Here is a 23,285-nt window from a genome sequence, read left to right as displayed (position 1 = left end):
TATGTCAGATCTCTTGTTTACAGTATTTAAATTACATGTAATTTACAAGACTGGTTAAGGTGGTTTTATTTTTGTAAATAATTGAAGTATGTAGTTGGTGTACTAATGAGATTACGTATTTCATTAATCATTACTATTCATACGTACCGTATAAAATACCCTCAATATCCTCACGCTTAATTTACTTTCTTCTGGGGATAATTCAATAATAATCAATTAAGGCTTATTTATACGGCGCGCGAACTCGCATGCGATTTTAGTTACATTGCGGACTAGTTACGTCCAATTTAACCGACCGATCAAAACCCGCAATGGCCGCAAGCCGCAATGTAATGAAACTTGCATCGTCAAAATGAGCCCTTATAGTCTGGCAAACTAAATTTGTCAGTAAATATGAACAAAAAAAACTGCGGAAGACAAAGACAATATGATCCTCTCTGTCTCTTTGAAATGGGACAGTCCCTGGCCCCCCCTGGCCAAACTAGTTTGACAAAAGACTGTCTCATTTCAACAGACAGAATCATAAGTACTATCTTTGTCTTACACTAGTACTAGCACCCAAAAGAAAAGGATTAGTATAGTTTTATTTTGTTCTTATTTACTGACAAATTGGTTTGACCAACTATATATGACAGTTATCTGGCAGAAAATACTCTGGCTGATTGAATATCGCCTTGCATTTAAGTTAAAAGTATAAGTAGTGATTGATTTGTTGTCTATGATAAAATGTTGCCATAAACGTATCAATATGCTTAAATTTGTAAAAATATTGGTGAATTTTACACAAAATAGACAAAACTTAATTAATTGTTAAATGTTCTAAAAATATTTGTCTATTCTTTTGCATTTAATTTTTATATATTTATTATAGTTTTTATATATTTTATATATCAGCTTTCTAGCGTAGCCCTGGCTTATCGCTACGGCTTATGGGAACCTGGGGTCCAGTTGGCAATTAATCCCAAGAATTGGCGTAAGTACTAGTTTTATGAAAGCGGCTGTCATGTTACCCTTCAATGAACCCAAAAGTTGGTAGGAAAGACACCAGGCCTTATTGGAAAATGAGGGGATTGTTATTTAAAGCACTGGCAACTCCGTACATGTCATGTCAATTTGACGTTTTGTCTTATAGGTTATAGCGTGTTGTGATTTGCTGATCGGCAATTTCAATTCGACTCGCTGTTTTTTGGTGAAAAAGCAAAAAAATCAAGTTGATTTAAGATTTAAAAAATGCATGTAGTTAAAATACGGTCAATTTAACTATTTTTATTGCTTTCTATTAAGTAGAACCCAGTGCAATTGTAGGTTAGCATATAACTAAACATGAGCAGTGGAAATCGTGGTAACTGGGGTAATAGGAAGCCATGGGGCGGTCGCGGCCGTGGGGGCTTCGGTGGCAGAGACCGGGGCTCCAGAGGAGGGGTTAACAAGAACTACAGGGGGCATAATTTTGGAAATAACAGGGGGTTTCGGGGAGGCCGTCAGAATGATTATGCAGGACGCGGCCCGCCTCAATCCTTCCAGAACTATGGTAAAACGCCGCGAGATACGCCTGGGAAGCGACTGTCGGAAGAGGAGATTGGTGTTACAAAGTATATCAACGATCATGAGGGGTTTTTAGGTGTTATCAAGTCCAGGTAAAATCATTAGTACCTAGTAGTTTTCATATTGTACAAATAAGTATATGTTTGTGCTAGTATTCATAAAAATAAGTTAAAAACATAGTTTATATTTAGAGTATGCTTTCCTTCAAGGCCCTACTACTTATTTAGACGTTTCCTGTCCTTTCAATACAAATTTGTAGCTTAATTTAGTTTAATATGTGAATTCTGATTTTAAATGTCAGTAGACCACATTGTAACTTGTCCAATCCTATTACTATTTTACTTTTTTGAATGGTTATTCCAGATACTAAATTGCCTCGCTTAGCATAAGAGCAGTAACTCACTTTGAAATGTCATTCATTTGTATAATTTGTACTTGTATTTGTGAGTTACTGCTCTTATGCTAAGCGCGGCAGTATATAAGACTAAAATGTTGTTTGATTGGGTGTTTGGTATAGTAAATTGGCCAATTGAATGTGTCTGGAATATTTATTTAAGCTTCATTTGTTCTACAGTCAGGATTGTTATATTATTATTTTTTATTTTTTTTAAGTTTGTTTTGGGGCTGACTGCAGATCCCATCTGCTGGGTGAAAGTCTGGAATATAAAAACGTGAATTTTATACAAAAAAACATGATTGAATTAATTTTATACAGATCAAGCAATTTCCGTCACTAGAAAAGAGGGGCTGTAAAAAATATAGGCGTGGAGGCTTATCGTCCCATAGAAAATTTAATTTCACGCCTTTTTCTACTGACAAACTTGTTTGACTGGCTACATCAAACTTTTACAACCCTTCCAGATACTCCGATTTCCAAGTGTCCGAGATCAATCTCCAAGGCGAGATAGCCAAGCTTACCAACACCAAACCCCCGCAACCGCCCGTGGACAAGGACGTAGAACAGGATGAGGACCTGCTGCTGAACAAGTACAATGTGGAGATCCTGCCGATGGACGAGTGGGACCGGATCAACAAGCTGGCCGTGTCGGAAGCTAGCAGTGAGAAGGTTGAAGTAGGTGTTCGGTTTTCTTACTTTGATTCTCTCTCTCTCTTTAGCCCTTTTCTACCCTTCGGGTGTAGGCCTCCTTCATTCTTCTCCATTCGTCACGGTTCTGTGCAACCTGGAGCCATCACATCCCCGCAGCCCTTTTGATGTCGTCTTCCCTACGCATATTGGGTCTACTTGGCGGACGTTCTTCCCCCCATGGTCGCTTACTTTGATTAAGCTTGAGTAAGTAAGATACAGTTATTCAAAACATTAAATCAAATATGAGACAATCTATGAACACCTTTGAAGAGGACAAAACACAAGTGGACATTGATGTGCACGTATCAGCTTTAAGCTGCCTGTGCATTTCACAAATCAACCTAGTACAGTCAGCAGCAATAGTTGCTAAGCGGGCCAGGTGTTCAAAATGATCTTGACGCGACTTTATCGTTAAGAGAATAAGAGTGCGTCAAGGTAATTTGGAACACCTCGCCCGCTTAGCAACTTCTGCTGCTGACTGTACCAGAGTATTGTGTCGTAAGTATGTACAAGACAAAAATGTATTGTAGAACAGATGTACAATCAGCAGATGAAGTTGTTAAGCGGCCGACGTATAATACTTGACACGCTCTTATTCTCTTAACAAAAAAGTCGCGTCAAGATCATTTTGAACACCACCCGCTTAGCAATTAATATTGCTGCTGACTGTAATAACTATATAAATAAATACTTAAGTATATAAAACAATCATAGCACAGGAACAAATTACTCATTATTAATAAACAAAAAAAAATGCCCTTATTAGGATTCAAACCTATAAACCAGTAGTGCTTCATATGCAGGGTCACTACCAACTGTACAAACTATAGCTATTTGGAGGTTAATAAAAAAATGCTGCTGCTAATGACGAATGTTCTATTTTTACCCACTTCACTTTCCATTGAAAATAAGTTTTTGGCAAAAATTTCATTTTTGGTACAAGCTGTCTGTACCTACTTTTCTTACGACAGACAAATAATACTCATCGAGACAATTCTAAAAACCCCTAACACAATTAGGTTGCGTTGTTTCATCACAGAGGTCCTATATCCAACCTCCTGTCTCCATCATAAGATCAGCTCGATGGTACCATAATATTGCATTGTCACCCAACTTACATGTGTATGCAAAATTTCAGCTCAATCGGAAACCGGGAAGTGGATCAAATTTAACTTGCAAGATTTGATTACAGACAACGGGACAGGTGAAAGTAAATAAAAGCTTGTAAATAAATAGTTTATTTCCGAAAAATATTCACTTGGATACAGTTTTTACTGACGTCCACACTAGGCAATGCCTGTCCCGTGGAGTAGAGAATGAATGTCTTCGATCGTTTTATGATCTCTCTCTCTCTCTCTCTCTCTCTCTCTCTCTCTCCCTCTCCCTCTCCCTCTCCCTCTCTCTCTCTCTCTCTCTCTCTCTTTATTGATGTCGTCGTCCCAACGCATATTGGGTCTACTTTGAGGACGTTCTTCACCCCATGGTCGCCACTCGAGTAGTCGTTTACTCCACGAATCGGTCTTTCGTGCTATATTACCGGCCCATTCCCACTTCAAACTGGCTACGCGTTTTACAGCATCCGTGACCTTGTACTGCTGTCTCAGCCACTCATTCGTTTTCTCAGCCACTCAATCGTTTTATGATAACTCAACCTATTATCAACAGATAGATGTGACAGGCATGTCCAAGGAGCAGCGGACCAAAATCCATGATGCGGTGAAAAAGGCCTTCGGAGACAGTATTGTGGGCAGCACCGTCGGTGACGGGGACAAGAAGCTTGTGCGGTTCGAGAGATACAGGAAAGGAGGTAAGCCTTAATCGAATTTAAACTGTCGTTAGTCATACTTACGTTTAAGTAGCTAAATTTACGGGTTAAGTCACGTGACTTAACCCGTAAATTTAGTTAAAAATACGTATTTTTAGTCACACTCGCTCTCGCGGCGAGCGAAGGTGTTGTGAAAATAGAGATCTAGGCTCTCTGAAACATATCGCGCGAGTGCCTAAAAATACATGAGGTAAACCTTAGATTAGTTGAATGAGGTAAGCTTTGATGACAACGCAAGTAGCGTTACAGTATACAAGGGCAATTTACGAAAGTTTATTAAGTTTTTTTTTTAATTCTTCTAGCTTTTTTCATAGACTGTATGACAGTAACGGAATGGATGGTACAAACAAAATTATTGTATTTTTTCGAGGTAGGATGTGATTTCGAGAAGAAATAACATACAATTTTCTGATAAAAAAGTAGCGTGGATAACTTTCCGTAAAACCGGACGTACCAGCAATAGAACATACAGTTTGTGAAATGCCGACAAATCCTTCAGTACCGTATTTCAGATTACTCATGCCTATATTTTTATGAACGAAAATTGTTTTTTAACAACTCACAGACTGTATGTTGAAATAGTTCACTCGTTTTCAGGCTGGTTACCAACTGACATAAACCCCTTCACACGAGTTTCAAGAGATGAAGCACAGAAAGGCCACAATGTACATTTCAGTAGTGTTTCTACACACAACACTTATGGCAATGCCAGAATTATGCCAAATAGTACATGTATTGGTGCTGTTTCGACAGTGCCATACAATTTACATAATGAAAAAGCTCTTCCCGAATCCAGTTTTTCCCACAGTGGTGGTATTACTTCAATACCTTACCATTTTACTCAACGAGACAGTTCTACAATGCTCTCGCATAATTTACAAAGGGGTGCTGTTTCCACAGTGCCTCTCTTTTCACGACGAGACATTTCTACAGTCCCTTCCCATTTTACAAATGATGGAACACCGCAAGGCCATAACTATAGCGGAAGAGGTGTTGGAACAATCGTTTATCTAAGCTCGGCGCAGGCTCTAAGCTGTACCCAGTCTGAAAGAGTTTATGGAACAGTGACTTCGATATGTGGCTCGGGGCTGGCCCATGGTAGTACCCTGTCTGATAGAGAAGTTGCTGGGTCAATGGCTTTTTCAAGCTCGGCGCAGGTTCTATACCGTACCCAGCTTGACGAAAGAATTGCTGGACTATTTAGAAAAGACTCTTACGCTCAAAGCCGTTCCTTGCCGTGTATACAAGTTGATAGATCGGTGACTTGGGAAACTAACTCGTCCGCTCCAGACGTTGCATTGCCTGATAGAAATGTTGGCGAATCAGAAGCTTCATCTACAGCCACGTTTCAATGTCATACTCAGTCTATTGTCACAGAAGACAATTCACCAGAAGTGTCTGATGCCTTAGAGCAGATAGAACCACAAGACGATGTGTTTGCAAGGCTCGATGCCGGTTGGACTATTCAGGATCCCAAAAATAAAACAATAATGCGAGTGTCTGAGTCTGAACCTATAATTAATGAAAAAAAGAAAAAGAAAAATAGGAAACAGCGTCGGAAGGCTAGAGAACTAGCTAGGCAAGCAATAGAGATGAACACAACTACATTATCTACGCACCCAGACGGTACACTGACTGAAGGAAATTTTGCTGAATTAGAGGCTTTACCTGCAGACACGCCTGAACGTCATACTCAGTCTATAATTATTATAGAAGATAGTGACGATTCACGAGCACCTGATGTCTTAGAGCAGACAGAACCAGACGCGATATCAGCCCGAGTTGAAGCTAATTGGACTGTTCAGATTCCCAAAAATAAAACAATACAGCCAGTGTCTGAACCTGCAATTAAAGAAATAAAGAAAAAGAAAAATAGGAATCAGCGTCGAAAAGCTAGGAAACAAGCAAGACAAGCAATAGAGACGAACACAATTGCATTATATACCCACCTACCAGATGCTTCTAAAATCACAGCTAACAGTACTCCTAACATAAATACCATGAAAGCAGCTATCGTCCTTGAAGCTAGTACTCTTAAAATAAATGAAGAAAACCCGAATATATCACGAAAAAGAACGATTGTTGAAGCCATATGTCCTACTGATCCTAAGAGGAGAAAACTCAGTGCCAAAGAAAGTAAACAAGAGACAATATCGCGTAAAAGAGTCCTTGTTGATAATAGTGTTGAGGCTAAGAGACAGAAAACAGAAACGGCAGGAAATAAACCGTATGCAGAAGCTGTAAAATCGGGTCTGATAGTTTCCATCACAGCATTAAATAGATATTTCACTCCTCAGCTTTCCGAAGAATTTCAGCAACAATTACAAACGAGGCTAATGGAAGAAGCAAAATCAAATAACAGTCCCGGCCCAATATTTAGAGCAAAGCCGATATATTCCAACGGTGCTTTACGTCTTTGGTGTGAAGATGAAACCACGCTTTCATGGCTTAAACGTACCAGTTCCACCATAACTGTTTCATCAGGAGTTAAAATAATTGTAAAGAGCCAAAGAGAAGTTGAACCGCTGGTACGCTGTGGTATACTTTTACCTGGTATTTGGGATGACTTTACTTTGATTGTAAAAACATTGAGGTATCAGAATGCTTGGGCAGAAGTCGATCGATGGAAACTGCATTGGATTGAAAAACAGGAGTCTGGTACCTTTGCTGTGGTTAGTGTACCAGAGGTTATGGTGAAAAGTATTTTAGAGCGTGAACGTCGACTTGCCTTCATGTTAGGTTCTGTATATGTGAGGTTTCTAGGTTCTAGAGGAAAGTATTTCGAATATCCGCCACAAAATGTGTTGCAGAATATGTATAAAAGTGCTGATATGACCAACCAAGGAGTAGGAATGCAATACCAAACTTTGGGAAGGACTGACTCAGTTTCTGATAAAGACGCAGAATTTGGAGACCATTTGGGAAGTGAAAAGAATTTTAGAAATTACTTAGAAAGCGGAGACAATACTCGTTTAGGCAATGGAGTGGGAATGGGAATGCCAAGAGATGGTATCCCGTTCTATCAAACTTAAATAACCAAGACAACCTCCACCATAAACTACTATGGCTTTACTTTTGGTGGGGGTTCTACAGCCATATTGATTTAAAAGCCATGGATCAGAACAGAATTTACGGACAACATATAAAAGGTAAGTTACATGCCAGTTCTACCAGTTTTTGGTTTGATACTTCGTAGTTCAATGTGAAATGAAACAATCCTCTGAGGTCATTCTCAGCTGATGATTGAATAAAAAGTAACATAGCGAGATTTCCAATTTCGATGGTCGCGTTAGGTCTTAATTTTAGGTACGCACGCTCCCTATTGAAATGTCCCAGAATTTCTCGAGACCTTTCCTAACTTTTTGACATTTTTATTGACGATAATTGTATTTGTGTTTCAGTGCGCATAGACAACCGTGTAAAGTGGGTGTGGGGCGGTGAACACGTGCACTTCATTCTACATAAAGAAAACTGCGATACCATGGACGCGGCGCAGCGCCTCGCCGAGCGCCTGCGCATGAAGTAAGTTCCCAATTATCCCGCTAGATGGTGCTGTACAGGTGGTCAACAATTTACAACTAATGTAAAAATATGGGTGTAGACAACTTATTCAAAAATATGTCCCATATGTGTGTGAAGCCGCGGTCCTGGGTTCAAATCCCGGTAAGGGCATTTATTTGTGTGATGAGCACAGATATTTGTTCCTGAGTCATGGTTGTTTTCTATGTTATTAAAATATACAACGGGACTTAATCGCGTATCTAAGTTTTAAGATTTACCTCCGACGTTTCGAGGACGGCGTTGTGCCGTTGTATATTTTAATAATGTGTAAAAATCGTGAAAGTTTAAATCAGTGTTTTCTATGTATTTGTATATTATATACATCGTTGTCTGAGTACCCACAACACAAGCTTTCTTGAGCTTACCGTGGGGCTTAGTCAATTTGTGTAAAAATGCCCTATAATATTTATTTATTTATTTATATTAAATATATTAAAAACGGGTCACTCACGTATTTTAAGTCCCGCAGCCTGTAGCTAGAGTAGAGCTAGTAGACCTGCGGCCCGCAGCCTGCGCCGGTCCGTCACCGTTAACGCAAGCTCCTGATGATACTCCTCGGTACGGAGTGAAACATGCCGAGCGTTTTCGACTTAAAATACGTGAGTGACCCGACCCGTTAATTTTAATGTATTTAATACTAATATAAAAAAAGCCTTTTTTTATAAATACTAATAAATATAATATAATGGTTGCAACTGGTATGGAGAAGCGCTGGTGGCCTAGCGGTAAGAGCGTGCGACTTGCAATCCGGAGGTCGCGGGTTCGAACCCCGGCTCATACCAATAAGTTTTTCGGAACTTATGTACGAAATATCATTTGATATTTACCAGTCGCTTTTCGGTGAAGGAAAACATCGTGAGGAAACCGGACTAATCCCAATAAGTGCCTAGACGGCCTAGTTTACCCTCTGGGTTGGAAGGTCAGATGGCAGGCGCTTTCGTAAAAACTAGTGCTTACGCTAAATGTTGGGATTCGTTACCAAGCGGACCCCAGGCTCTCATGAGCCGTGGCAATATGCCGGGACAACGCGAGAAAGATGATGAAACACTAATATAGTTGGTCAAACCAAATTGCCAGTAAATAAGAACAAAAAAAACTATACTCATCTTTTTCTTTTGGGTGCTAGTACTAGTGTAAGACAAAGATAGTCGGATTGTCTCTGTCTATGTTTGAAATGAGACAGTCCTTTGACAAACTATATAATGATTGCAACTTTTTTGTTTACAGTCTCCGGCCATCGTGCCTCGGTTACGCCGGCACCAAAGATCGCCGCGCCAAGACCTCGCAGTGGTTCTCGGCGCGCAAGGTCGACCCGCGCCGTCTAGCGGGCGCCGCGAGAGATCTGCGGGACATACATATAGGCAATTTTACGTTCAGCGACACGCACTTGAAGTTGGGGATGCTTAAAGGGAACCGGTGAGTTAAACACCTGGACATCGGATGATGGTAGCATGACTTAGGAGGAAACGGGGTCATTCGAAGCATGATTTTTGGACGATTTTAGGAGGGGGGGGAAAATCGACAATAGGGATGTTGACATGAATCGCGAATATATAATATGTTATGTTTTTACCATAGCAGGGAATATTAGAACGCGGAAAATCATATTTTGCAAGTGTAAATATCTGTAATAAATTAATTAAAAATAATCAAAAGTATTTAAAATAATGCCCAGTATCACGTGACTGCAAACGCCAATCGGAGCGCGTGACGTAATCACAGTGGAATCTCCAAAGACAAGTTATAAAACCTGCCTAAGTGTCTACAGATTATCGTACCGAAACGCGATCTTGGTGCGGTGCGGCGCACGAATCGATAGTGTGTAAGGTGGTGCGTTAAGGACGCAGCTATAAGTTAGAGCGAGAAAGAAGGTCGCTGTCCGATGCGGTAGTGTGTTAAGGCTTTAAAAAAAATTGTCAGTTGCCATATAAAGAATTTAAAAAAATTACTGACAGCAGTTTGTTTAAAACGCCGTTACGTCATCAAGGTCACGTGACAGTTTGGAGCGTTTAGGCGCGAAATTTAAACACGAAACTTATTATACATGTTTTCTTATTCAAAATTAATGAATATATTTTTTTAATATTTTTTTCTGTAATTATTACGTGTCTATCTACAAAATGAAACCAGTTCCAAAAAATTGTCAACATCCCTATTTAATTTTTTCTGTTTCCCACGGCCAACGTGGCAATGATAGTTCCATTCAGCCAAATAATTAAAAAGATTTTTAGTGAAATATCGTATTTCATAACCAACAAATATATACTTTATATCGTGTATTAATATTTTTTGTATTATGTCTAATGTCGAAATAAAAAATACATACAGGTTTTGAACATCCAAACTCTTTGGTGGTGTCGTATGGATTACGGTGGTTTGACGACTTGTCTGTGGTGTTTCTTATGCCATGACGTCACGCGCTCCGATTGGCGTCAGTCACGTGATACTGGGCATTATTTTAATACTTTTGATTATTTTTAATCAATTTATTACGCATATTTACACTTGCAAAATATGATTTTCCGCATTCTAATATTCCCTGCTATGGTAAAAACATAACATGTTATATATTCACGATTCATGTCAACATCCTTATTGGATATGGTTTAAATTTCTTCAAACTGGCTTAAGGCTCCGTTAACGATTTTAGAGCCAAAATGTAAAATTGATAGATTTAGTCGTTGAAATTGTACTCCTTTTGTTACGTAATATCTAAATAACAAGTATTGGTTTCTATTAACACGTCTTCTCATCTTGCCTTTTAATAATAAGGTCCCGAGCTTGCGTCACCGGCAATATATGACGAGAAGGGGCAGTTTTTAAAAACACATCAAAAAATTATAGTTATAAATTATAAAAAATGATGTATAAGAACAGTTTCAGGAAATGTTGTAGATTGTTTAAGTATCAAAATTACGTTGAAATTAAGTCGATTTTCACGAAAAATGTTCACTTGTTTTGAAGTAATTTCTGGTGAAAATTGATTTCGTCTAACTTTCATTTACTCTTGTTCAATATCATATAATAAAAAAGTAGTCTAGGCAAGTTGGAGTACAGGATATGTGTAATACAAAATTACCATTTTTAGCAGTCCAAACTTTACGAAATTTACAAATAAGATCGACTAAATCAGTGCTTTACGCGCGTTTACCTAAACGTCCATCAGAAAAAAAATCATTACTAATTTAGTGAGCCAGTTTTCAAAAAAATGATCTGTACAAATGCAAGATAAGAAGACGTGCTAATAGATACCAGTACATGTTATTTCTATTACGTAACAAAAGGTGCACAATTTCATCGACTAAATCTATCAATTTTACATTTTTGCGACTAAAATCGATACCGGCCTCTTAAGCCTTTGGAGGTTAAGTAAATAAAAACTTGCTTTTCAGATTCCGTATAGCCCTGCGCAACGTGACCGCCGCCGACGACTCAGTGGATAAAGCCTGCCAGCTCCTGTCGGATAACGGGTTCATCAACTACTACGGTTCAAATTTCAAATTTCAATAGTTATTTGTACAACAAGAGATCAAAGTTTGATATTTCTTCGAGTGCTTATTTTGAGTCCCGTGCAAGCGAAAGATTCTATAGTAATATAGAATCTATAATTTAGAATCTTGAGCGTAGTAAGGGACTCAAAAGAGCACGAGATGTAAATAACTTTGATCTCGTGTAGTTCACAAAACTTTTCACCTCAGCAGTGAGAACATATTAGAGAACCCGAAAAATGTATTCCTTCTTCATCACTTACCTCTATTGACTCATGTTTTCTTAAGAAATACCAACAATTAAGTTTTCATCTCAGCAGCTCGAACAAGGGTACTTTGCTACTTAAAAACAGTGAGCAAAAACGCATTTTGCTCATTTTGTCTCAATTAATGAGCAAAATGCGATTTTGCTCACTGTTTTTAAGTAGCAAAGTACCCTTGTTCTAGCTGCTGAGGTGAAAATATTTTATTGCGTTTCATGTGTAGGTACATTTGATGCTTATATATAGCTTAAAGCTAAGTAGTCTCAACATGAACCCTGAGAGGGTATAGCAACATTAAATATGCATTATAAAAAATATATGAACTAACTATCTTGATAATAATCATACCTCGCAACCGAGCTAGCAAATCTGTAGCAGTTGTACGCCAGGGTTATCACTATTACGCATTAACTAAAGTACAAAAAATATATTTTCTTTGTTTTCAAACACACCAATATTATCAAGCAATAAAAATTCCATGTTAATATTTGAAATAAATGCGAAAAAAAAAACGTGATTTTATAAACAAAATAACAGATACATTGAGACGCATCTAATATTGACATTGACCTGTTAATTTATATTATTTGACAGTAAATTGAACCGGGTTATATCGGAAGAGGGTCAACAAGGTTCTCGATCAATTTTATTAATCTCACATACAATAAAGTTAAAGCAAAATGTTTCATCATAATCGCCAGCCCTGACACAAAACTGTCATATGCTACGGTTTTGCTAGCTCCGTTGCGGGGTATGATAATAATTTCTCACAATAATTGCTATAACTAACAGGTTTGCAGCGGTTCGGCACGAGGGCCGACACGCCCACTTATGAGATCGGGAAGAGTATGCTTAAAGGGGAGTTTCAGGAGGTAAGTCAAAAATAATACACAAAAAAAACAAATACAAAACACTCGGTCAAAAATACCACCCAGCGGTATCCTAGTCGCAAAGGTGCCCAACACGCTCGCCGCGTTACCGCGTTGAATCGTGGTAACCTCTGCACCAAGAATGACCCGGAGCGGGGATCAAAGCTTTTATTGTGAAAAAGTTCTCGATCTTCAAAGAAATCTGTTAAGTAAGGTGTTAGTTATGAAAAGTTCGATTATCTTGAAAACCATGAATCTTTTACTAGACCTACAAGTGCATTTTCTGGACCAGCCTTAGGTGCCCTGTTGGTGGTTAGCAGGTTATCCATTAATTACTGGGCACCCTGTATATTAGTCTACAGCGGCTCTTCTACTATTAATAACTCTTTGTTTTTTAGTTATTGAACAGTAATGCAGGGATCGGATACCGGTATTTTTTGTATGGGAACGGAAACGGTATTTTTTCGTTCTTTGCTAATTACTTCATTTCTAATAGGGCAATCTAATAATACGAAGTCGTAACCTAAAAACACAACTGAGTCCTACATTTCGAGTATAAAATAATTCAAAAAATATGGTTATTTCTAGGTTTTTGCAAAAAACCGGTTCCGATCCCTGCAGTAATGTATGTTATTAAATTATACAACGGGACTTAATCGCGTATCTAAGTTTTAAGATTTACCTCCGACGTTTCGAGGACGGCGTTGTCCCCGTGGTCTCGGAGAAGACTGGCTTAAGTTGACATAATGTGTAAAAATCGTGAAAGTTTCAATCAGAGTAATGTATGTGTTATTTCAGGCGATAAACGGCATCCTCCGGCCCCGTCCCGGTCCGCTTCAGTTCGCGCTCGAGCAGTACCGCGATAACGGCGCAAGCGCAGCGCTGGCGGCCGGGATTAGATCCCATAACAGTATAGAGCTCAGACTGTTGAAAGCACTGGCTAGTCAGCCTAAAGACTTGCTGGGAGCGCTCAACAAGGTATAGTTTGTAGCTTTCTAGTAGAGCCCGAAGGCTTATCCTATTGTCTATTGTTCAGTAAAACCGCACTTACCTGCAAAAAAGGGTCCTAATTATTCTATTTGGCACCTGAGCGCGGGCTAGTCCAACGCTCAAAAAACCAGTGTAGGTGCGCTCTCCGATAACGCGCCTTTGTTACGCATCTCGATGACACATTTTAGACTGGTTCTGTAGCGTTCGACTCGCCGGCACTCAGGAACCGAAGTACCGATTTTTTATGCAGGTGGTTGTGGCACGTGGCACGAGCGGTTTTACTTAACAATAGACAATAGGATTAGCCTTCGGGCTCTATTAGAAAGCTACAAACTATATGGTCTCTTCATTTGGCGCAACCATAGACTAGGAATCATCTAGACGGAGTTTAGAGCAATTATTTCATGAAACCGATGCTGCCAAAAATACTGGGGTGCGGGGGACGAGGTGAGCGAGTCCCGTGCCGTGATTGGTCCGTTCAAAGACACGGACGTCACACAAAGACACTTTGACTCGAAGATGGAGTAAAACTACCGTATATTTGTGGCAGAGGGGGTAGCGCTACTATGCTCAGTCTGGAGGATGTCTTGTCTGTGGGCGCAACATATCTTGAGTTTACAAAAAGCAGGTAAATCTTCCAATATAGTCTTGATTCTGGCTGTTTGGACTATAAAAATATAAAACTGACCGTTGAAGGGCGGCTTGATAGACTAAAATGTTGAGAGCTCGTGAACAAGTGGTAAATTAATATATTAAAATTACTACATAATTTGGAATGTTGGTACCATTGGGAACTAAAACAGAAAATTTCGCTACGAGACTTCGGTATAAAACAAATAAAAGTTAAAGATAAAGATAAGATAAAAGATAGTTCAAGTAGGCATAATTACAATGCGCTTATGAACGTCAAATAAAGCTACACCGGCTCCAACCCTACACCTCTGCCCCGAGAAGATTTAAAATTTAAATCCCCCCTCAATTGGAGGAGGGCATCCCAATATGGGACCGGCAACAAACTCGGCGGGACACATCTTTAAAAAAAAAATTACATCTTATAATTATTAACATGCATTAATACGAGAAAATAAGACAAAAAATACAATTAAAATGACTATAGAATTCATGCGATTATACACATAAGGTGTAATAAAAATTTGATTTAAAAAAGCGGCCAAGTGCGAGTCGGACTCGCCCATGAAGGGTTCCGTATTTAGGCGATTTATGACGTATTAAAAAAAACTACTTGCTAGATCTCGTTCAAACCAATTTTCGGTGGAAGTTTACATGGTATGTACATCATATATTTTTTTTAGTTTTATCATTCTCTTATTTTAGAAGTTAGGGGGGGGGGGGGGGGGGACACACATTTTACCACTTTGGAAGTGTCTCTCGCGCAAACTATTCAGTTTAGAAAAAAATGATATTAGAAACCTCAATATCATTTTTGAAGACCTATCCATAGATACCCCACACGTATGGGTTTGGAGAAAAAAAAATTTTTGAGTTTCAGTTCGAAGTATGGGGAACCCCAAAAATTTATTGTTTTTTTTCTATTTTTGTGTGAAAATCTTAATGCGGTTCACAGAACACATCTACTTACCAAGTTTCAACAGTATAGTTCTTATAGTTTCGGAGAAAAGTGGCTGTGACATACGGACGGACAGACAGACGGACAGACAGACGGACAGACAGACGGACAGACAGACAGACAGACAGACATGACGAATCTATAAGGGTTCCGTTTTTTGCCATTTGGCTACGGAACCCTAAAAATATACATATGTACATGGAATCATACAAATACGTAACTCTTTCAGAAAACATATCACATTCTTACAACACACCATTTACACATTCCATTATGGAATGATGCTTATATTTACTAGGGTCTTACTAGCTTTCATAACTAAGTTTGGTTAGAGCAAATGTACCTGTGTTTTAGAAGGTCGTAATAAACTTAATTTCAAGTTAATTTTTCATTTTATTTAATAGCTTAGCTATATCTTTCCAGTTGGCCCGCAACACTCGCCTACTATACATACATTCCTACCAATCCATGGTATGGAACCGCGCTGTGTCGGAGCGAATCCAACGCTTCGGACTGAAACCCGCTGCTGGAGACCTAGTACCACTCACAGAAGTCGACGGTAAGTTAAAAAAAAAAACAAAGATTAGAGAAGAAAAACCATGAATTGAAATATTTTAATTAAAGTACCGGATGACGGACGGACCTATCGAAGTCAAATAGCGGCATTACTCGAAATTTTAAACGAAAAAAAAAAGAAACACGTACGTCTTTTGATCATAAAAATGGTAATTATAACTATTATAAGTATGTATTCAACAATCCCTAAAACCATGCCCCTACATAAATGTCTATTTATAAGTGTGTTCTGTATTCTTCCATGAATTTGTATTAAATGTATACTCCTGTTCAACTCAAAACGTAATATCTCCAACAGATGACATAGACGAAGACAGCGATGGCGATAACCCCGACGATCAAGATGGCGTCGAAACACAAGATGGCGGCGTTATCCAAGATGGCGGTGATATCCAAGATGGCGGCGACATTCAAGATGGCGACCAAACTGAACCATCCACGGAAGAAAAACAATCTGAAAAGAACACAGGGATGCAAAAGGAACCAGTGAAGTTCCCAGTTAAAATATTAACGCAAGAAGACGTGGATAGTGGGCAGTTTAGTATATTGGACATTATAATGCCTTTGCCGGGGTATTTTATAGACTACCCGCCGAATATGGTCGACTTTTATGAAGAGTTGTTGAAGAAGGATGGGTTGACTTTGGAGTTGAAAAATAAGATTAAGTACGTTCCTTTTTCTTACCTATATTTAGAACAAAATCTTGAGTTTTATAACACCTGCACTGCCTGTGCTGTCAAAATCTCTGCAGACTTTTCTTGGTCTAACTCTAGCAAGTTTTTGTCACTGCATGGCTTGAAAAAACGGTGATGTTCGACCAAACAGTTTTCTATATCTAATTAGTAATCCTAATCCCATCAAAAACATTACATGTAAAAAGGTGCAAGTCTCGCAACGATTCTACTACAAAAAAGTCTTGAGATGTAATGTGAAACCAAGTCGGTTATTTTAATCATTGCCAGGGGGTGTTAAAACCGTATCAATAAGATATCTTTAATTTGTAATACGTATAATGACTCAGCAGTTTGATGTTTAAAATTTGAAGCTAGTGGGTAATTGGGTATGCTAGAAGTGCCTTAGAATTATAATTTACAGGGGTCGGACAAAAAGTGCGGATGACGTAAAAATGACGTAATCTTGCACACAGGATGATGTTTGAGTTTGTATTTAAACTTCCGTGTGACATGTAGTAACAAAGTAGTATTAATGAAGTAACAAAATAATCGTAAATAAATCCATGGAATTAATAATACAGGTGGTAGGGTGATGTAGTGATTAAAATAAATTTCACGAAACTTATTACTAGTTAGAACACTTAGAACAAGTTTGTGGGATCCTCAGATAAATAGGTTTAATAGTCAAAAGTGGGAACAGTAGGTAAGATTAGTAAAAATAAAAAAGATAATTTGATGTTATTATACTTTTATAGCTAAATTTTAGCTAAATATAATCGTGAAGATACAATAGCTAAACAATAACGAAGTCAATTATTGTTCATCTGATTGACAATGTGTCAGTCAAAAACGTACTTACTCATTTCAAGTGGCGATATCGTTTAATAAAGAGGTTGATAAATGATAAGTGATCATTGTTTATGAAAATCAAAAATACTATTTGAAATCATCCTATAAGTGGTTTGACGTCATCCGCACTTTTTGTCCGACCCCTGATTATAATGATCGTAGGTGCGTGAATGAGTGAATGAGTGTCGAAACTAAGGAACTTTGACGTACAATAATTTTTAAACTACAAGTTCCGATTTAATGTTTTTGAGAATATATCTAAAACATGTTAAGCCCTATATGTCACTGAAAATTCAGGGTTCTAGCTTCAGCCAGCACAAAATTACAGGATGTCGAAAATGGCCTGAATCGCTTCGAGAAAAGGATGGTACGGCCGTGCCTCTTTGTTTTGCTCGACTTGGCGGGGGCACTGCCGTGCCCCCAGATAACGGGCGATGTTGAGCGTATTTAGTCAGTTTCTTACCTTCCTTATTTTTTTAAACGTATGAATGGGTACTTTATCGATATGTTTTCTTCCTAAGGAGTCTTAGTATGTCTGGCGCATACCGCCGACTGGTTACTCGACCTATCGACATGTCTTGGTCGTTTGTGCGGTACAACTCGCCCACAGAGGATCTCATACTATCCGACATGGACGAAATAAGGGGAGTTACTCTCAAGGAGACACCAGGTATGAACAAACGGAAATCTTTGAACATTACGTTCCACACTATAGTTCGTTTTTTAGGGTTCCGTACCCAAAGGGTAAAAACGGGACCCTATTACTAAGACTCCGTCCGTCCGTCTGTCACCAGGCTGTATCTCACGAACCGTGATAGCTAGACAGTTGAAATTTTCACAGATGATGTATTTCTGTTGCCGCTATAACAACAAATACTAAAAACAGAATAAAATAAAGATTTAAGTGGGGCTCCCATACAACAAACGTGATTTTTGACCGAAGTTAAGCAACGTCGGGCGGGGTCAGTACTTGGATGGGTGACCGTTTTTTTTGCTTGTTTTGCTATATTTTTTGTTGATGGTGCGGAACCCTCCGTGCGCGAGTCCGACTCGCACTTGGCCGGTTTTTTTTTAGCATTAGAAATAAGGTAAACAATCTTGATGTGTCTTATAATTGAAAAACACATTTTAAAAATAAGTTACGGCAAATATGTAACAATTATGAATCTAATACGATCATTTATATTCTTCTGCTTTCATAAGTAATAGTTTTTGATTTTTAAAAAGCGTTTTTCAATTAAAAGACATGTCAAGATCGCTTACCTTCTTGCAAGTTCTTTCTAATGCTAAAAAAAACGAACTATATAAGCGTGTGCAGTGCGTCATTGTGAACCTTGTCGGAATGCACGAAGGTTGATATTATATTAACCCTTTACCGGGTCTCTATTGTTTCCCAAAAAGTTTTAAGTCATAATACATTGTTTGCCCACATTTTCGTTAATCATAATTCATTTGGTTCAGAAACGCGTCACTTTTCAGGATTGCCATAAAACAAACCTAACCTAACCTAACTTATCTATTGGATAACCTTACGAAAATCCTGAAAAGTTAACGGTTTCAGTTTTATGACTAATGATAATATGACAAACAATACATTATGACTTAAAACTTTATGGGAAACAAAGGGAACCTTTACCGCATTCGCTGCCAAATATGGCGGATATGATATTCAACTCTTTTGACAGCTATTAAACTTCCAATTCCAATTTAAACAAATATTTTTTATCAAATGCAGTAAGGGGTTAATTAAGTATTTAAAACGAATTTTATCAGATTTTTTATTAAGATTAAAATTCCTGGTGGGACTAGGTTGATTTAAGTATGTAAAATCAAATAAATAGTTATTTGTACAACAAGAGATCAAAGTTTGATATTTCTTCGAGTGCTTATTTTGAGTCCCGTGCAAGCGAAAGATTCTATAATAGATTCACGAGCGTAGCGAGTCGCATTTTGTCTCACTCAGTGAGCAAAATGCGATTTTGCTCACTGTTTTTAAGTAGCAAAGTACCCTTGTTCGAGCTGCTGAGGTGAAAAATTAATTTCTTTTTTTCCAGATGGTCAATATAAAGCCTTGCTCGTCAGCATGTGTCTCCCGGCGAGTTGTTACGCGACCATGGCTCTCAGAGAACTGCTCAAAGTCGACACTTCGGGCGACAACCAGGCGCTGCAGAACAACTACCATAAGAAACCTGATGCCACAGGTATTGTATTCAGTTTCCTTTCCATTACATATCAAATATGTGATTTTTAGTGTTTAGTTTATATTTTTATCTACACACATGTCATTAGTGCTCTATAATGCGTTCAGAAACCGTAGGAAATGACAAGCTTTATTACAACCAATTTTACTATGAGAACTTTCTTATCTGTGGTAGTAGGAAAATTTGTACTTTAATGTACGAGTATATGTACTCGTACATTAAAGTACAAATTTTCCTACTACCACAGATAAGAAAGTTTGTGTTCTCATGAGTTACCTATGGGTAACGTTATAGATTTTTGTAAGGTTATGAGTTTAAATTTGGAACAGCAGTCAAAACTCAAGTGGGTCTCTATTCTAGTATCCATAGATATTAAAACAGTTATCGATACGAAACGTCAATTTAGTATGTTTTTTTAATATAAACCGCATGATATTTGATCTCGAGTGACATGAGAATAGGGACTTCATTCTTTTGTCTAGGAATTAAAAAAACTACGGATGTGTGACATGCGTCAAAAAAAGTTTTCATTCACCGCCATTTGACGTACAGTTTATCTTTTAGTTAGTTTTAAGTATGTGTTTAGATAAAGTAGTGTATGTAACTGTACATAATTAGGCATTAAAATACTCGTGTGATCCTTTTAAGAAACTCACTAACGTTCGTTTCTTAAACCCACACTCGTATTTTAATGCCTCTCATTATGTAGCAGTCACATAAACTACTATTACGACCTGCCCCGGCTTCGCACGGGTTAACAAATTACATAAACCTTCCTCTTGAATCACGCTATCTACTAAAAAAACCGCATCAAAATCCGTTGCGTAGTTTTAAAAAACTAAAAGCATACATGGGGACAGACAGACAACGGGAAGCGACTTTGTTTTATGCTATGTAGTCATAATATGTATATTAGTTTTAAGGTATTTATGTATGGGCATAGAGAAATATAGTAAGACAAGAGTGCTCACTCCATACATCATCCAAACTATTAATTTCAGTGTCTACATCTAGCATCGAGTAGCGGAACTATCAGTACTGCTACTTGACAATAGATGTAGCACCGACCGGAAAGTCTTATGCTGTTGAGATAAGACTTTCCGGTCGGTGCTACATCTATTGTCAAGTAGCAGTACTGATAGTTCCGCTACTCGATGCTAGATGCTAATAGTTTTTTGGTACTAAAACTGATGTATGGAGTGAGCAATCTATGTATTTTTTTCTCTATGGTATGGGCCACTAGTTGCCTGAAATCAATTCATTCATTCAATACATATCAAAAGGACCTAAATGTCTTTCAAATGCTCTTTTAATCATTCTTGTCGATTTGATGTCAGAATGTACCATTTCGTGAAGCGGAAATTACGTTGTAGACATTGTAGACCATGACCATAGAATGCTGGTACAGTCGCCATATATATCGGGGCGACCAAGGTGCTCACAAATATCTGAACACGCCTCTATTGTCAAGGAGTTACAGTGCGTGTTCAGATATTTTTGAACGTCTCAGCCGCTCTGATATATCTGATGGCGAGTGTATATTAGACTGTTTTGAAATCGGCTGTTTCAAATCACGGGGGAAATAATAAAACAAATAAATATTACAAGGACATCCTTACACAAATTAACAAATTGAAATTGATTTTATTCCTGTTTTTTACAAGCTTTGCTTTATATTGCAATGTTTGTTTGCATAGATTAGTATATGTTATTACTGTATGTTTGTACGGGTCAAATCTTGTAAGTTAATTTTGACCCAGTTCTCGACTTCCAATGAAACTGAAGATTTGCATACAAATGTAAGTCTGGCGACAATGAAATATTACGGTACCATCGAGCTGATCTGATGATAAAGACAGGAGGTGGCCATAGGAAGTGAAAAACAAGGCAACCTAATTGTGTTTGGGGTTTTTAGAATTGTCTCGATGAGTATTAGTTGTATGTGAAAATAAAAGTACAGACAGCGATAAAAGTTTGTGTTACAAGGGATCAGAATGATATATTTCCGTCAAGGGCGTACATTGAATCCTGAGCGTAATGAGGGGTTCAAGTGTTAACGCCCAAGACGAAGACGAAGTAATTTTGATACCGTGTGACACATACTGCTTTTCACATCAACTATGAGGAAAATAAAAAAATCTTAGTGTTGACGCAATCTGATGCTTAAAAACAGATTATTTAAGCTAAAAAAAGAATGTGCAAAAAATGTAATAATAGTGTGCTAGAACAGAAAAGTGCTTACTTTGATCCCTCGTAGCAGGGCGGAAAAGTGCCACTTTGATCCCTCCTAGCAGGGAAGAAAAAGCTCTTTTCCGAATAGGTGGTGTGAAAAACTTATTTTCACCTCAGCAGCTCGAACAAGGGTACTTTGCTACTTAAAAACAGTGAGCAAAATAGCATTTTGCTCACTGAGTGAGACAAAATGAGCAAAATGCAATTTTGCTCACTCAGTGAGCAAAATGCGATTTTGCTCACTGTTTTTAAGTAGCAAAGTACCCTTGTTCGAGCTGCTGAGGTGAAAATTTAATTGTTGGTATATCTTAAGAAAACATGAGTGAATAGAGGTAAGTGATGAAGAAGGAATACATTTTTCGGGTTTACTAATATGTTCTCACTGCTGAGGTGAAAAATGTTGTGTACTACACGAGATCAAAGTTATTTACATCTCGTGCGCTTTTGAGTCCCTTACTACGCTCAAACCGTACTAGACCGTACACCACACGGTATTTGACTGTCCTCTAACCAAATACCAAGGGCAAGTTGAAGATCTGACCACCTTAACAATAGAAGCGGTACAGTACTTAAAAACTGTAAATCTCTGAAGTAGAGTAACACAAAAAGCCATACGAAAAAAAAAAAAAAAAACTACGCTCAAGTTTCTAAATTAGATTCACTCGCTACGCTCGTGAATCTATTATAGAATCTTTCGCTTGCACGGGACTCAAAATAAGCACTCGAAGAAATATCAAACTTTGATCTCTTGTTGTACAAATAACTATTTCTCTTTCAGAAACGTCAGGTGCCAAAGGCAACGAAGGGTCATCAGAAAACGCCGATGCATCGGAAGGTCCCAACAACGGGAACGAAGGCCAGAAGGAAAATGGGGCGAAGAGAAAGTTGGACCCTGAAGATGGTGACGCGAAACGTGCGAAAGGGGGAGAATAAATATTCAAATTAATTATGAGTTTTATTTCGAAACTCGCGACCCGCCCCGGCTTCGCACGGGTTAACAAATTAAACATAAACCTTCCTCTTGAATCACTCTATCTATTAAAAAAAACCGTATCAAAATCCGTTGTGTTGTTTTAAAGATCTAAGCACACATAGGGAGAGGAAAGCGACTTTGTTTTATACTATGTAGTGATGACTCTTAAGTTATTCCAATTCCTTGAGTATATAGTGATATAGACAAACTCTGGACTCTGAAACATTTTGTATTTAGTTGTAGAATAATTAGAGTTGAGTTTGTTAGAGAAATTAACGAATTTAAATGAATGCTAGTTACCTTCTTATTTGTGTAGTAAATACTTCAATTTTCAAATTCCATTTTAATTAAGTACTTATGTAGTCTAATGATATCGATACAGAACAAAATATTATATACACATACCATATTTTCAAGGCAATTAGTGTACACATGTTTTTGGGGCTTTGTCCTTATCGATATTTTAGATCTTGATTGTACATTTTAATGTACAGTCAGGATATTAAATACCGACACGAACAAAATGCCAACAAAGTAGTGTAGACATATTTTCGGCACTTTTGT

At 38.1% G+C, this 23,285-nt stretch overlaps 1 protein-coding gene across 1 annotated transcript; it reads left to right on the top strand.

Moving 5' to 3' along the window:
* Window positions 1-1,275: 1,275 nt before the first annotated feature.
* Window positions 1,276-22,681, top strand: LOC134650389 (pseudouridylate synthase 7 homolog). The gene is made up of 13 exons (XM_063505344.1): window positions 1,276-1,637; window positions 2,407-2,617; window positions 4,298-4,439; window positions 7,859-7,979; window positions 9,246-9,434; window positions 11,411-11,505; window positions 12,562-12,641; window positions 13,437-13,616; window positions 15,640-15,775; window positions 16,091-16,457; window positions 17,837-17,985; window positions 19,370-19,516; window positions 22,527-22,681. The coding sequence occupies exons 1-13, from the start codon at window positions 1,324-1,326 to the stop codon at window positions 22,679-22,681; spliced, it is 2,286 nt and encodes a 761-aa protein (XP_063361414.1). The 5' UTR covers window positions 1,276-1,323.
* Window positions 22,682-23,285: the final 604 nt, after the last annotated feature.

The sequence above is a fragment of the Cydia amplana genome, chromosome 8, assembly GCF_948474715.1.
Source record: "Cydia amplana chromosome 8, ilCydAmpl1.1, whole genome shotgun sequence".
NCBI lineage: Eukaryota > Metazoa > Arthropoda > Insecta > Lepidoptera > Tortricidae > Cydia > Cydia amplana.
Note: the sequence above shows the minus strand (reverse complement) of the source record. Positions and strands in the feature narration are given on the sequence as shown.